The sequence below is a fragment of the Rhineura floridana genome, chromosome 2 (assembly GCF_030035675.1).
Source record: "Rhineura floridana isolate rRhiFlo1 chromosome 2, rRhiFlo1.hap2, whole genome shotgun sequence".
Classification (NCBI taxonomy): Eukaryota; Metazoa; Chordata; class Lepidosauria; order Squamata; family Rhineuridae; genus Rhineura; species Rhineura floridana.
This window is the reverse complement of record NC_084481.1, coordinates 179,168,854-179,185,308: the sequence shown is the minus strand read 5'-3', so window position 1 is coordinate 179,185,308 and position 16,455 is coordinate 179,168,854. Positions and strand designations below refer to the sequence as shown.

At 38.2% G+C, this 16,455-nt stretch overlaps 1 protein-coding gene across 3 annotated transcripts in view; it reads left to right on the top strand.

Moving 5' to 3' along the window:
- NOVA1 (NOVA alternative splicing regulator 1) overlaps window positions 1–6,616 on the top strand; it is a 288,715-nt gene extending 282,099 nt beyond the window's left edge. The window contains exons 5-6 of one of the 3 annotated variants that reach the window (XM_061611545.1): window positions 2,466–2,534; window positions 6,529–6,616. In XM_061611545.1, the coding sequence (XP_061467529.1) occupies window positions 2,466–2,504 (39 nt within the window). In that variant the 3' untranslated portion in view covers window positions 2,505–2,534; window positions 6,529–6,616. Of the gene's footprint in view, window positions 1–2,465; window positions 2,535–6,528 lie in introns of those variants that run through there. The other 2 variants (XM_061611547.1, XM_061611544.1) reach the window with 2 other exon arrangements.
- Window positions 6,617–16,455: the final 9,839 nt, after the last annotated feature.

The window sequence follows — 16,455 nt, the reverse complement described above, 5'->3', positions numbered from 1 at the left end:
AGCCATGTGTACTTAAAAAAAAATTGTGCCATATTATTGTAGGATTGTTGTCCTTCTGTTATATTTGTAATCATACCCCAGAGATCTCTAGATGGTGTTAATGTAAAAGCCTAGACATTTTAATAAATTTAAATGAGTCTGAAGCATATATAGCAATCTATTTTGAGAGTGTTCTGGCAAAATACCTATTTGTATTTGTTTTATAAATACGCACATGTTTATTTTTTATTTAAATTATACAGACTTTGTAATATAAGGTATATAACACCAATTTTCACTTTTCAGTTTTATGGAAGAAGCTTAGATTCTTCATAATCCAGCAATCAGTTCTGGACACAGGTGCTCCAATGTGCAAATGGACACCCTTTTTCAAAATGGCTCCCATTTCCCATTCATTTAAATAAAAGAAGTTCATCTAGTGTGAACATTCTGTTGCATGTATTTGGCCCAATGTAATGAATGAGAAAGATCAAGTAGATAAGAGCCTACCAGGGCAATCCTATGCTTGTGTACTCAGAAGTATGTCCCATTGAGTTCAATGAGACTTACTTCCAGGTAAGTGTTTATAGAATTGCAGACTATGTGTCCTTTAGAGTTTATGTGAGCCAATTATCATAGTATCTCTTTCATAAAAATGAATAGTAAAATATGGTAAGTTTTCATATTTGTTTGAAAAAAAATGTATTTCTCTTCAATATTGCAAGTAAAGTTTGATGGTCTGGAACCCAGAATGAAGAAGTATTCTTATTCATTGGAGCTCTGGAATAATAGATAGAAAAATATCTCACATTTTCTACAACATATGTTCTGCCCATTGCTGAAAAATGGTAATTAAGGATAATTCATTGGATGTTAATAAAACTATCGTAATAAAACTACATATCTGCTGATATTACCAACATGATGCAAAATTCTCAGTAATTATTAACCTTAGGGTTTTTTTTAAAGTATTGTTTTGCTACTTTATTGTTAACTGCCCAAGGTTCCTTTGGGAGGAAGGGCAGAATAAAAATTTAATTAATAATAGCTAACCAGAAAGGAACAAACCATCCAAAACAAAGGAAGTACTGTAAATGAAAATTATACTCAGTGTCAGGGGGGCATTGTGCAATATAAACCCTATTTGTAGTAAACTATGAATATAAAGGAGTCGTGCTATTTTTCTATATCATAATACTAATATCTTAATGAATTTCTTTAACATGCAATGTTGAAATGTTGCAATTTTAAACCATGTCTATGTTATGTAATGTGACTAAAATTAATATTTGCCATTTGCTTGGGAAGGAAAATTAAATATGTAACTGATGGTGGCTGGTCCATGTGGCACTTTTACGCAGTGATCATTTGTATGAATCTACATATTAAAATAATCTTTAATACTGATGTTGCTTGTATTAACTGTTCTTTTTTGTTTGTTTGTTTGCACAGGAAAAAGCATGCTAAGTAATCAAAAGGTTGTTATTCTAAATTAGTAGTCCTGATCTTAGACAGATGCACAGATGTCTTGAAACCTGTTGCTCAATATTTACTGAGTGATATATCATCTTTACAGTCCCTCAAGGAGATTCCTTCCTCCTAGAAAGTAACTGGAGAGATCAGGCATGTCCTGAGGACCTATAATACCAGGGATATGATTATATGACATCAGATCCCATATTGTCTCTTACACATCAAAATTAGAACTCAGAGTTTCATATTTTAATTTAACAAGAACATGGTTACAATACCCTTTTTAGTTATTTGCCTTTAAACTTAACTAAGATAAAACATTCATGTTTATATTAGACAATACCGTACAAATAAAAAAAACCTAGTCTAATATTCTCAATGTTATATTTTTTATAATCTTAATGGAAACACTGAATGATACAATACAAATAGAGATTTATAACGTAATGGGAAATTTAAAATACAGAATTTCCCCCCATGGTCACCTTAGGTGAGCTATAAAATTACTGGCAGATTTAAGAAGATAGAACTGGTCTGCTCTTAATTATGGCAGAACTTCATGGGGCTTCACATACAGAATTTTTCTCACTTTGTATTCTATGTGCAAGCAAATACTAGGCATGCAGTGAAAAATCATCATGTGTGCATGCATCATTTCAAGCATTCCGTGTGCAGACAATGTTTTAGATCATGTCCCAAATGTCTTATATGATGAAGATCACTGCATTGTGGAATGATGAAAAGTAACACAGATAAATGAAATAATTAACTTTTAAAAATGATCTTAAAATTATGAATTTGTATCATTAGAATTTGCACTACATAAACTATACTAGCTGTTAACCAGTCTCAAAGCTGAGAGTTTTTCATATAATCCCTAATACAAAATTTGTTTACTTTTATTTTATTTTATTTGGCTAGTTAATATGCATAAACTGCATTGGATCTGTGCTTTCATCCATGCCTAATTTGTTTTCTGCAAACTATGAATCCCTCATGCTTTCTATTTACAGACATATGCTGTAATCTTCAAGATATTTATTCCAGAATGACCCTCATTGTGCAAATCGGCCTATTTGAAAGTAAGATGTTTAGGAGTGTTACCCATTTTTACAGTGTGCTAATAATGGGGACTAGTTAGCAGTGAAAGGAAATAGAAATGGGAGTGTGGAGTGCATGACAAACCACTCTCTGTTTTCAAGAAATGTAATTCGGTGGTATGAGGTGGGTACACAAGTTGATTCTGAAATATTTATAAAGAATGAAAAAAATGTGCAATCAAAACATTTTTCAAATTTTCAGCCACGTCCTGCTGTTACCCCATGTAACAGTATCAACTCAGATTGATACTCAGATGTCTGTTTGGACATAGTAATCATGAACAAAGGGAACAAAAATAGCCCCCCTTCTCCAATTTTCATGGCTTTTCCGAGCAGTCATTGAGACATCTTTCACTGGTAAGCAGAAGTTTTAATTGGGGCTGATGTCAGCACTATTTTCCCTTTATGTGTGGGAAATATTTTTAAAATTACTACCTACTGTGGGAAAATTACTGTATGTTGACTTATTTGGACTTTCTTGTCTTGTTTGTAGCACATTTTTAAGAAACTGGAAAAGTTTACTATTCACATGTTAATGAGACAGGTTTTCTGCTCTCCCGCCCCCCAAAAACTAAGTATTCTGTGGCTACAGAATATGTTCAGTCCTCGCTGGATGATCTGAGGATAGTCCCAGTTTTTTTCCCCTATTGTTTGTGTGTGCATGCACGCACACACGCGTGCACATACAGACCTTAGAGTTTTCACAAGTGTGCTAATAACTCTCTTTTAAATAGCTCAATTTTGGCCACAGTTTCACTGGCACTCACCTGCTGAGTGCACTATCAAAGTTGTGATACTCATATAAATAATCTTTTCAAAAGGACACTTCTGGAGGTAATACTGGTTCAAAGAGTATGCTGTTTAATATTGATGAGTTACCAAAAAACAACAAAAGTAAGAAGAAAGATATAAGAGGAGCTCCATTCATTGGTTTTAATGGACAAAAACAGATTGCCATGCTTCCACAGGGATAATATCTAGAAAGAAAGAAAAAAGACAAAACTTCAGCCAGACCTTTTCCCCAAGCAGCTTATAGTAAGTCATATTCAGTTTGTTCCCAATTATTTGGTAATCATTTTTCCCCAGTTATTCCAAAGATACGTAGATATATTGGCATGGATGGAAAGCTGTTTCTTTAAAAAAAAAAAAAAAAAACTTTACAAGGCTGCTTTGGTCAGCTCCTTGGCACAAAAAACAATTGGTTGAACATGTGCAATTGCTTTCCACAGAACTAATCAACCTGCTGCACCCAGTCATCTATTGTTCCTTCTCTCTTTTTTCACAAGAGGGTCAGCTAATGTCTCATTGAATCAGATAATAAAGTACAGCTGATTCAGTTAAGGTTGAATTTGAAAGAATGCTGCTCTGAGTTTCACCCAGCAGAAGTTTGGACAGATGAAGGACCAGATTTGATCAAGCTGAATCATACCGTAATTCTGGAAGAAGTCTCTCTAAGCACTAATCCTGAATGTTCTTGTGTAAATTACGCCCTATGTGAACATTATTCTGAGTGAACATGCATAAATTTGGTCTGTAAAATAATGAATTAAGAAACAAGCAAACATAACCTAGCTTTCATTGATGCCACATGAGCACATGGTAATGTGTATAATTCAGTATTACATTATTAATGAGCAGACCTTTATTAATAGCTGTTGCACTCAGGTCCTGGTTGCAGGCCTCTCACAACCATCTGGTTGGCCACTGTGAGAACAGGATGTCTACTATCCTTCACCCACTACTCCTTTTGATTCCTGGTATCAGAGATGCAAAAGAGAAGGGCAGTGTGGTTTGCAAAGCACTTTTTGAGTACATGCTTCTCCTTTCCACCCCCAATATTGGAGGTGCAAAGGAAAGGCATGGGAAGGATTGCATGTGGCTTTGAAGTTCACAAAGGGCTTCAAACCACAGCACTAGGAGGGAGAAGAGGTTTCCTCCTCCTTGAGCAAGACAAGCTCCAGACTGTGCCTTGCTCCAGCAAAGGGGACAACTGGGAGCCCTCTTTAAGTTCCGGTTTTATCTTTGAAGCCCCACGGTTACCCATCCCAAACCTGATGTTATGTATGATATCAGATGTAGGGTGGGCATGACTTCCTTGCAGGCCAAATAAGGAGGGCTGGTATGCCAAGTTCTGGCCCATGGGCCAGAGATACTAGACAAACCTTTGGCCTGATCCAGCAAGGATTTTCTAATGTTTTGTGCTTAGCCACCTAACCTAGTACTTCTAACAGTATAGACATCTCTGAATGACACAAAACAAATCTGTTACCTTTTCAAATATCAATGCAATTACAAGGGCCATCTTAATTTATTTTTAAAACTGCCTTATCTGTAGGCTGCACAAGAGTCTTAACTATATGTGTCCACCAGGTCACAGGTTGTCTGGCCTCCAAACATTAATGAAGAAGTAGATCCTCTGTGGCACAGAGTGGTAAGCGGCTGTAACGCAGCCGAAGATCTGCTCACAGCCAGAGTTCGATTCCAACGGAAGGAGGAGGTTGAATCTCCGGTAAAAGGGGTCAAGGTCCACTCAGCCTTCCATTCATCCGTGGTCGGTAAAATGAGTACCTGGCATATGCTGGGGGGTAAAGAAAGGCCGGGGACGGAACTGGCAATCCCACCCCATATATACGGTCTGACTAGTAAACGTCTCAAGACATCACCCTAAGAGTCGGAAACGACTCGCACTACAAGTGCGGGGACACCTTTACCTTTACCTTTAGGCAACTTGAAGACTGAAATAAAAAATTGAAAGAAAAGACTGAAATCGGCTGCTAATTGAGAAACAAGGTTAAGGAAAGTCCTCACATTCCTTGGGCAGTGTCCAAGTAACTGCCACTACAGCAACTACTGCTAGCACACATTTCAAAAAAATTAGTTACCTCTTTAAGGTCTCACACAGCAAAGGAAAAACTAAGAAACCTAATCTACTTGAACATTCCGCATTTCAACCAATGTTACTTGATAATATTTTTTTTTACTAAATTGTTTTCTCAGGAGGTACATCTGATAACCCTTACATGATTATTAATTAGACTTAAGATGTTGTATTTTAAAAGAAAAAGAAATCTTGTTGCAATTGGCACATTTAATACGTAAATTATATATTGCAGATATTCATTCCTGATTATGTTATTACAACAATTCCAAGAATATGCTGTAAGAACTTATACTGCATTCTTATTTGTACATTATATTTCAGCAGTTGCCCTTCTATGTACCAGGGTATGGTCTGAAGGCACATAAGGCCAGCTCCCTGCTGAAGCTAAGCAGTGCCTGGTCGGGAGACTGCTTAGGAACCATATGTAAGCCGCCTTGGGTTTTCTATCATGAAAAGAAAGGCGGGGTATAAATGTAATAAAATAATAAATAAATAAAATATTTTAACATCGATAGATTTATCAGTAAAGATAAACATGAAATTAAATTTCTAAATTTAGGTAAAAGATTATTTCTATCTGGAAAACTAGAATTTCAATAAGTGAAAAGTGAAAGGGATTTAAAGTATTTTCCTTTTGTTTTCTATGAACTGCATTGACATGAGCATGAAGGATTAAATGAAGGCCTACATGTCTGCTTGTATTTACACTTACATCTCTGAAATTTCCATGGGTTGAAAAACAAGGGTGCAATTCACAGGGATTTTTCCCCCTGTGCAGGTCCCATTAAAATAAATGGGATATGCACTAGAGCAGAGTAGTAGTATTCTAATATTTGTACTCACATCCTCTGCAAATTTGAATTGAAAAAGGTTTTCAAGGAGTGCTTTTGTGTGCAAGCAACACTGAATGAACAAAAGTGATTTTGAGCATAGTAGCATTCTCATTCTTTTTTTGTGGGGGTGGGTGAAGAGTAAAAGTTCCCAAAGGGTTCTACCCAAACTACTTTCATTTCTTTATTTCATCAATTAAACTATCCTTCCGCAATCTTGCATTTTTAAATGCCACTAACACTTCAACCTTTTTGTTTGTTATAGATCATCAGCAGAAGAAATGGTGTCCCATCTCTGAACAGAATTGTTGTGGTGGGCTTTATATTCACTGATGGTAGAAGCAGTGAGTGTTAGTTGAGTGATGCTATTGTTATTTGGCTTTGTTTTAGTAAGAATTTTTTGAATTTCTGAATTAAAAAAGAACCCCTAAGATTAAAAACAATCTAACTGCCTTTTAGCACTGATATTTTTATAAATAAAACTGTTGTCTTTGCATTGTAAGGCAATTGATGCCTATTTTTTTTTTTTTAAATGCTCATCCTATATATATTTGTTAAATTTATATCCTGACCTTCTTCCCCAAGGAGTCCATGAAAGTAGAGGCTTTATTATAAAGCTCAGCTCTAAATCCAAACGATCCAAATTATTTCTGAATGATCCTTTCTAAGTGAAAAAAATAGAATAACTTCTCAAGATATAATTTAGACCAAATACAGTGATCCTCTTGTCTTTCATTTTTCTGGACCTAGATGGGGAAGGAAAGGAAAGGAAAGGAAAGGAGCAGATCCACATTGGCCAGCAACATGTATTAAGGTCTACAAGAATGGAAAATTGCCACCACACCAAAGAAGACTCATGACACCGTTATGGAGTAATGTTATATTTATTTAAATATAACAAATATTAAACCTTAGCCTATTTCAGCCAATTAACCAGATTGAACCTACTTCAGGCAGGTGAGGATAAACATAAGTGGGAGGGAGTATTCCCTCCAGTCCTCTGGGCATGTCAGTCTCCGTGGAGTGTGACTCCCCAGCCAAGGATGTGAGAGAACTTGTCCTTCCTTGCTAGTAGAGCCAGGTATGTGGTTCCAACCTCTGCAGCCTGGCCCCACCGTAGAGGCGTTCACCATGATGTGCAAGCTGGTCCCACAAGGACACTCCCCAGATCCCCACCACTCATTCAGCACTGGTGGTTTCCTAGAGAGTGCCCTTTACCCAAATCCCTCAGTCTCCTGTTTTGTACCCCCTACTTCCTCACCTGCCCAAATTCCACACCAGCCAAAGCAAGTCAACCACAGCCCCTCCAAAGGCAGATCAAATCAACCCAAGCAGTATAGAGTAGGCAAAACGAAAGGGATTCTGAAATCAGAATCCCCCCCCAAAAATTCCTACTCAGCCCCAACTGGCAACTAAAGCCCATGCTGACAAGGGAGGGAGGGAGGGTGCCGCAAGGCGAAAAGAGGCAAGTTTCAAGGGAGGAGAGGGCTTTTAAACCCACTAATCCTTCCTTCCAACTGGTCGATAGACCCCACCTGACCCCACCCAAAATCTTCGGGAACATTCCCGAGCCTTCTGAAAAGAGTGGAGGAGTGGTGGCCGCAAACACGCCCCTGCACAAGGCGGGAATGCCATTTCATGCAATTAGCACATTATTCCAAAAGATTTACTATACATACTGGAAAGGTTGGACCAGTGGAAAGCACAGCTGGAATCAACTGAAATATCTGTCTACCTGCCCAATGAAAATACATAACAGAACTGGAGAGGACTTTCAAGCTATGGCTTTGAAGCTTTGCCAGGAACTACAGAAGTCTTGTTCTAGGGTCAGTTCTCACAACTACAAGTCTGGCAGCTAGAAGCTTCCCATCTTATTGATTCAATACTTTTGCACTAACCTGCAATAAGGGAAATAAAGCAGGTACACATTCTCATGGTCTTGGCTCCTAGGCTGATTGTACAGTCCATGCTACAGTTTGTCCCCATCTGTTGTGCAGATTAGAAAGGCAGAAGGAATATTCCATTTGGACAAGTCTGTCCTCAAAACCTGAGCCACACTTCTGAACATCAGTGTTTTGGTTTTGTGAAGATGAAACAATCAGATCAACAGTTTGCATATAAGCTTAAAATTTTGAATGAATGTCTGCATGCAAAACTTGTGGATTCTGAGTCCTCCGCTTGTGGTCAGTAACTTGCTGTGAGATCTATTTGGCGTTCAATGCATGTTTCTTGGCTGTTCTCCATTGAGTCCTGTAAGGCCCTTTCAAAGACTTCGCTATATCTGTATAAGTTATTTTCTCATCTTGTAATAAAAATCTGAAAATTAAACAGAACATGTTTTCAAAAGTGTGTGAAGATTCCCACTGCAATGAACAAACACAATATGCAACTCTAGAACTTCACTGTCACCGAGTAGCACTGTTTAAATTTAAGGAAGATGAATGAGTTTATCAGGTAGGTGTTTTCTATTTCTGTAACCAAGGAGCTAAATTGTGATCAAATATAAGGAAGATTAATTTGGACAGCCCTTTTAACGCATTTTATGGAAAATGGCATTCTTAATTACCTAATCAGCTATAAGGGAAATTGTAAATTTAGGTGGAAGATTAAAAATCTGCCTGATCTCAAACTATCCATGTGTGTCCTGGTTTCTCACAATGTTCTTACTTAATATCAAAGCAGGGTTCAGTAGGAAAGGAAAAAGCAAAGATGACATTATTTGGAACCTTAGTCTATCCAAGCACAACACTTACTACCACTAACGTCTGCTGCAGGGGTGAGACTGTGCTGGGACCATCAAGGGGCAAGCTTTTCCACTTGCTTTGCCTCCTCACCCCTGCTCTTAGTGACATTTTTCTCTGGACTGCCCTTTACCAAGAAGATGAATGCTTTTGGTTTTTAGCTGTTGTTGCTTTTCAGAAATGCTAGGATTTTGTTGGCTTGAAGTTTTGTAAATTGTATTTTGTATTTGTGCTTTTCTATTTGTATGTAAGTCGCCTTGGGGGCCTTTTTGGCCAAAAGGCAGCCTAGAAATAAAACATAACATAACATAACATAACATAACATAACATAACATAACATAACATAACATAACATAATGAAAACAACAAAAGATCCCAAAGTTACTAGCTGGTTTGTCCAGCCATCATTGTGAACAATAGTCAATCTTCTATGAATATATATTTGATGCCCACTTTTTACCAGACCAGTGATCTGGATCTAACCTGCCTATGGTCCACGGGCTGCTTTGCTGGAGGTTGTGGGGAATATTATTTTTGCTAATTCTCCTCACCCCTGTGCTCCCTGAAAAGCCACTCCAGAGCATTGGGGAACCTGTAGAAGAAATTGGCAACAGCTGTTTCTTCATCCCCTTTGTCAAAAGCCTCTGCTGGGTTTCTGTCTCTTTTGTCATTAATAATGACAATTTTATTTAAAAAAGCCAAATTATACTTTCCAAAGAAAGAAGAGGTTTCAGTATTGGGGTGCTTCAAAAAAGTATTGCTTCCTGGTTAACCCCTTTGTTTTACAAGATTTCAGAATTTGGCTTTCAGCCAACATCTTGGTGCATATTACATTTATAAAATGGACACATTTTCACAGAAGCATGGTTTTTCATTGTCTACAAAGGGACATAGGGACATGCCCTATGTTTGTGATAAGTTTCTCTGCATACATGGAATATTCCATGGGGGGGGAAGGGGAACGAGTGTGTTCTTGCATCTATCTAGGCTCATGAAGACAATCCACTTTTGTCTTTCACTTGGATAGACTCCAGAGTAGATCTGTCATTATTTGGGATGTATCTTTTGTCTACTCAAGTTATTCTTTAGTGGTCAATTCGAATCGGTCAAGTGGATTACAGAAATCAAATATATAAGTTACACCCAATGCAACTAGTAGTGAGCACTGATTCATAACAACACAAAGAGGTGGGAAATGGAACTAACTTTGGGTACAACCAATCTATCACTATACTGTACACTTTAGATTCTGTTGATAAATTATGCTGTCCTCTTAAGTTTCCAGAGAGATGGGTGGAAGAGAAGAACTCTACAATTCACTTCAGCAGCTTAGACTTGATATAATTTGCTTTGGCAGATTTGACTGTAATATAAGCAGTCACTTGGTTTCCAGTGTTGTGGTGCATGTAACACACTCAGGATGATAGCCACTGTATAATTGGAACAAATGTTAATCCAAATTTAAGTGTAATCTTGGAGTGTTAAAAAATGTAGGAATCTCAGCAGATGAACATTCAAACATTTTCTTCTAGTATCTCAAAAGGTAATCCATTTTAATGTCAAAATGCTTAGATCAGTACTGAACATTACATGCAGATATTTACAACAACGAACATATAATGGATCAATTTACGTGACGTATGTCATGGCAACTTTGTGTGTGGCATGCCATACTGTGGTATGAGGTAGGCTATGAAGGGGAGAAAATGGAGATTTTCTAAATTTAAATCAAAGTTTAAAATAAGTTTCTGTGTCCATGGTTAGGGTTAACGATTATTGATTTACTAATATTACCTTTCTAATATTAAAAATGTAACATTACAAATATAATATTTACTAATACTACATTTATAATGTGCCATATTGGTGGGCTAAATAGTTTTAATTATGCTGTATTGGCTTTGGCAAACTTATTAGCAATTTCAGAGCATATATACAATGGATAGTATCCAAGGTTGTAGTTCCATTCAAGCAAGAGACTTCTGGGTGTGCAATGGAACTTTCCTCTTCTACTGCCTGCAGCTCCCTACATGCCCTCAAAATCTTCTCTAGAGGGTTGGGGGGATGCAGGCAAAGGAGAGCAGATTTTGGGGACACATGGGGTAGGAGAGGAGAGGGAAGGCCCATTGTGTAAGCAGAAATCTGCCTGTGCAGTGTTGAAGTCAATGGCCACAAAGAGTGAAAAGCATTTAACTGACAATGACCATCATTTTCATATTTACCTAACATTACTTTGAGGCACTAACCATTAACTAACTGGTATCTGTTGTACTGTCTTCTCCTGTACCAGTCTCCCTGGTGCTGAGATATCAGCTGGGGCTGTTCTACAGGTGACCCAGCCTTCTGAAGTATAACAGATGGCAACAGGAGAAAAGCCATTTTGGTACCACTGTTGCAATGCCCTCCCCAGGAATGCTTGCCTAGTCCCCACCTTGATGTCATTTCAGCACCTGGGGAAGGGCTGTGGGTCAGTGGTAGAGCTTCTGCTTTGCATAAGGATATTCCCAGGATCACTTCCTGGCATCTCCAGGTAGGGCTGGTGGAGACCCAGCTGAAATCCTGGATAGCAGCTGCCAGTCATTGTAGATAGTACTGAGCTAGATGGGCCAATGGTCTGACTTCATATAAGACAGTTCCCTAGATTCCTTTCATATTTTCCTAGGCATTTTAGGGAGCAGTTCTAAGCTTCCAGAGATGGCAGCAGAAGGGTCATCTGATGCCATGGACCTCCCTCTCCATGGACAGAGAGGGAGGTCCATAGGATGTAGTTTTTAAAAAAACCCAAATGGGAGTGGGGATTTACCTCTTCACTTTCTACCTGGCCAGCACAAGCCAGCAGGGCAGCTTCTCTATGGCAGAATCTTACCACCACCACCACCTCATGATTGCCCATCTTTTAAATTGATGGGAGCAGCTGTTTTATCCCTGCTTACCTCTCACATTTTTATTGTCGGGTTTGTTACTTTTTTCCTGTTTGTTTTTGTTTTTGTTATTGTTATGTGGCTTCAAGTCGATTACGACTTATGGCAACCCTAGGAATCAGCGACCTCCAAGAGCATTTATTATAAACCACCCTGCTCAGATCTTGTAAGTTCAGGTCTGTGGCTTTCCTGATGGCATCAGTCCACCTCTTGTTTGGCCTTCCTCTTTTTCTACTCCCTGCTGTTTTTCCCAGCATTATTGGCTTTTCTAATGAATCATGTCTTCTCATAATGTGTCCAAAGTATGATAACTTCAGTTTCATCATTTTAGCTTCTAGTGACAGTTCTGGTTTAATTTGTTCTACCACCCAATTCTTGGTCTTTTTTGCAGTCCATACTATGCGCAAAGCTCTCCTCCAACACCACATTTCAAATGAGTTGATTTTTCTCTTATCCTCCTTTTTCACTGTCCACTTTTCACATCCATACATAGATATCAGGAATGCCATGGTCTGAATGATCCTGACTTTGGTATTCAGTGATACATCTTTGCATTTGAAGACCTTTCCTAGTTCTCTCACAGCTGACCTACCCAGTCCTAGCCTTCTTCTGATTTCTTGACTGTCGTCTCCATTTTGGTTAATGACTGTGCCGAGGTATTGATAATCCTTGACAAGTTCAATGTCCTCATTGTCAACTGTAGAGTTACATAAATCTTCTGTTGTCATTACTTTAGTCTTCTTGATGTTCAGCTGTAGTCCTGCTTTTGTGCTTTCCTCTTTAACTTTCATCAGCATTCGTTTCAAATCATTACTGGTTTCTGCTAAGAGTATGGTATCATCTGCATATCTATGTTTCTTCCTCCAATTTTCACACCTCCTTCATCTTGGGAGCTTTCGCTTCACATTCTAAAATTTCTGGTTCTTCATCATATGGTTCCTCCGTGAATGAATCTGTCATCCTTGCATCTCTATTATAGAGTTCTTCAGTGTATTGCTTCCATCTTCCTTTTATTTCATCTCGGTCATTCAGTGTGTTCCCCTGTTGATTATTCAACATCCCTACTCTTGGTTTAAATTTCCCTTTCATTTCTCTAATCTTTTGGAATAGGGCTCCTTTCTTCCCTTTTTGTTGTCCTTTTCTATTTCTATACAATAACTATTGTAATAATTTTCTTTGTCCCTACGTACTAGTCGTTGTATAGTTGCATTTAGTGTTCTGACCGTGTTTCTATCTCCTTTTACTTTTGCTTTCCTTCTCTCTTTAACCATTTTAAGAGTTTCTTCAGTCATCACTTGAGGTCTCTCTCTCTTTTTAACAAGAGGTATTGTCTTTTTGCATTCTTCCCTGATAATGTCCTTGACTTCAGTCCATAGTTCTTCTGGTTCTCTGTCAACTAAGTTTAAAGCCTCAAACCTGTTCCTTATTTGATCTTTATATTCTTCTGGGATGTTATTTAAATTGTATTTTGGCATTATGAGTGCTTTGTTGTTGTTCTTTAGCTGTTTATTTTTAGATATTCTATTTGTCAACTGCCGTCAGAACACAGAAGGTGGAGATATAAATTTGGTAAATGAATAAACCTCTTTGGTCATGTGTGGCCTGCTGTAAAATTGAAAATGCCTGTAAATCCATCTCACTTTGTTATTAATACAATCCCTTTATTCAGACACTTCACAGCCAGGAATATTCTATGGACAGATCAAAGTCAGACATTGCCCATACAGGTGACTAGCAGTAGTGAATAATGAGATATAATTGCTGTGTGGCATGATCAGAGTAAAGGCACAGGTACATGGTGTGGTTAGAGTGTTGGACTGTGATCTGGGAGACCAGGGTTCAAATCCCCTCTTGGCTTTGAAGCTCACAAAGTGACCTTGAGCCAGTCACTATCTCAGCCTAACCTACCTCACAAGGTTGTTGTGAGGATAAAATGGGGAGGGAGACAGCATGTTTGTACACCTTGCAGGAAAGGTGGGATATAAGTGTAATAAATAAACAAATAAATCCTCTGCTGTCTCCTCCCATTTCTCTTAGCAAAAAAATGGTATAACAATACGTGTGATTCATTCTCAGATTTTCAAAAGTTTTCAATTTTCTTCTAGAACGGGAATGACGTGGGCAGAAAGGCTAGGGCTGTCTTGGAACTAGCAACAGAGAAAATGAACAAAAGTTTAGGTAGACAGAGGAAAGTGTGGATGGCACAAAATGACAAATGGCAGCTTCTGGGTTCTGATTTCTATAAGCTGCCAGCTTACTAAGCTTTTGTCTACAACCAGGAGAATACTGAATACTTGACACATTTTTAAACCAGAGAGCTGTAAAAGTCTCAGAATTCCATATCCTGCAAAGAATATGAAATGTAATATTTATGCAGTTATCAAAAATAAATGTAACTACTGTATATAGGTGGTCCAGGTGACTGTGTCAATTAACTGTGTCAATTTTAGTTCTGAGGATGCTATGTGAACCATGCCATATCTGCTGTGTATGATGCCACATCTGATGCCAGCCCAAACTAAGCCAACAGTATTTAGGTTAGATTTCAAAATGTATAAAAGAAATTAATGGGACATTTGAAAAAGAAAGTCAGAAGTCAATTTGAGAGGGTCACATCACTGTGTGTGCATGTTGTCTAGGGACTAGGCCAACACATCCTTCTCTCAATATAATATAGGTGGGATCGTCCAATTCTGAAGAAGAGGAAGGACTTTGCAGTCCTAGTAAACAGTTGAGAGGCTGTGTGCTTGATACAACTTGGAAATCTTGGAGCACCGGTTTGTTCAATCTCACATATAGAACTACAAAATTGCTCCCCACAAAGGTCACTTACTTTAGACAGTATTATCCTTTAACTGCATCAGTGTGTTATCACAGCATTGTAAAACCTTCTCTGGGGGAATATATCCTAATATTTACACATGTAGAGTATTTTGGGGTGAAAAACATGGTCCTTTCTTTAATCATCTAGTAGTTTCTGTATTATTAAGAAAAGGGGACACAATCCACTCAAAAAGCACTTTTAAGTCCCACATATTTAAATGAGAGGGATTAAACCATATACTTAAATTCCCCCTTCCTTGAAATCACTGTAACTGAAATATGTTTAGCTTTGGTTGGATACCCTTTGTTTTACTTAAAAATGTCAAGATACAGACTCAGTGTGGAACCCAAATGATGCCCTCTGATCCAGCACATGCCTTCCTTTCATTCATTCCATACTACCCCCTCGTGCCATCTTCAAACCTGTTCTAGAGGGGTTCTCAACACCCTGGAGCTGATTTTCAGGGAATGCTGGGCACTGCAGGGGAAAAGGTTGTCAGCAAAAATATCTTCTCATCTTCATTTAATGAGGGCATCCACTAGAGAAGCCCTTCTGTGAGTATAAGTTAATTGCACTTGTAATTATTTTGATGTTATTTTCCTTGTTATTTGTGAGCATGTAGAATGTACAATCAGTGTCTTACTTTTTCCACTATATCATTGCAAGGCATTTGTAACCTTGGCTTGCATGAAATAATTATATATATATATAAACACTTTCTAAAACGATTCATTATTTCTTTCATCAGTCAAGGTCCAACATTTAAAATAGAGATAGAGGAAACTTTTGTTTTGAGGGCATACCTCCACAGCAGTTTCCTGTATTTTCCGTTGTTGCATTACTGCAAGCTTGGAAATGCAGAAAATTTACACGGCAAAACACAGCCCTACCAAAAGCATGTATCCTGCTGTATGATACAATACAATGCTGATTAGATGTGTATTTGGCTGTGTGTATTTGACCACCTGAAAGGCAAAACAACACCTAAGGACATTAATTAGGGACTACATGCTTTAAATTAGGCAAGTAAGTACAAATTCATAGATTTACTTTTATCCTACTACAAGGAGCTGAAGCTTATAAAGGTTCCATTATGCATTTTGCAAACCTGATTTCAAGGGTTTTTTAAGGTATGATGGATATGAGGCCAAGTTTGTTGTTGTTTTGATTGCTGTGTAATTTGGAAAGAAAAATCTGGGGTTACATCCAAAGCTTGAATGAGTGGCAGGCCGTTTGGGCAGCTGATCTCCCCACTCTACCTGCAGAACCCCCGCAAAAAAAAAGGGCAATGAAGATGATCAAGGGGATAGAGTGACTCCTCTGTGAGGAAAGCTTGCAGCTTTTGAGGCTTTTTTAGTTCAGAGAAAAGGTCATTAAGAGGTGACATGATAGAAGTTTATCAAATTATGCCTGGCGTGCAGAAAGTGGATAAAGAAAAGCTTTTCTCCCTGTCTCCCAACATTAGAACTTGTGGACATCCAATGAAGCTGAAAGCTGGAAGATTCAGGACAGACAAAAGAAAGGACTTCTTCACACAGCACACAGTTAAGCTATGGAAGTTGCTCCCAGAGAAGGCAGTGATGGACACCAACTTAGACAGCTTTAAAAGAGGATTAGACCAATTCATGGTGGATGTCATTCCTGTCTTCAGTGCGGGCACATTTGTCTCCTCTGTCCCATCCTTATCAATGGAGGCTCATGAGTTG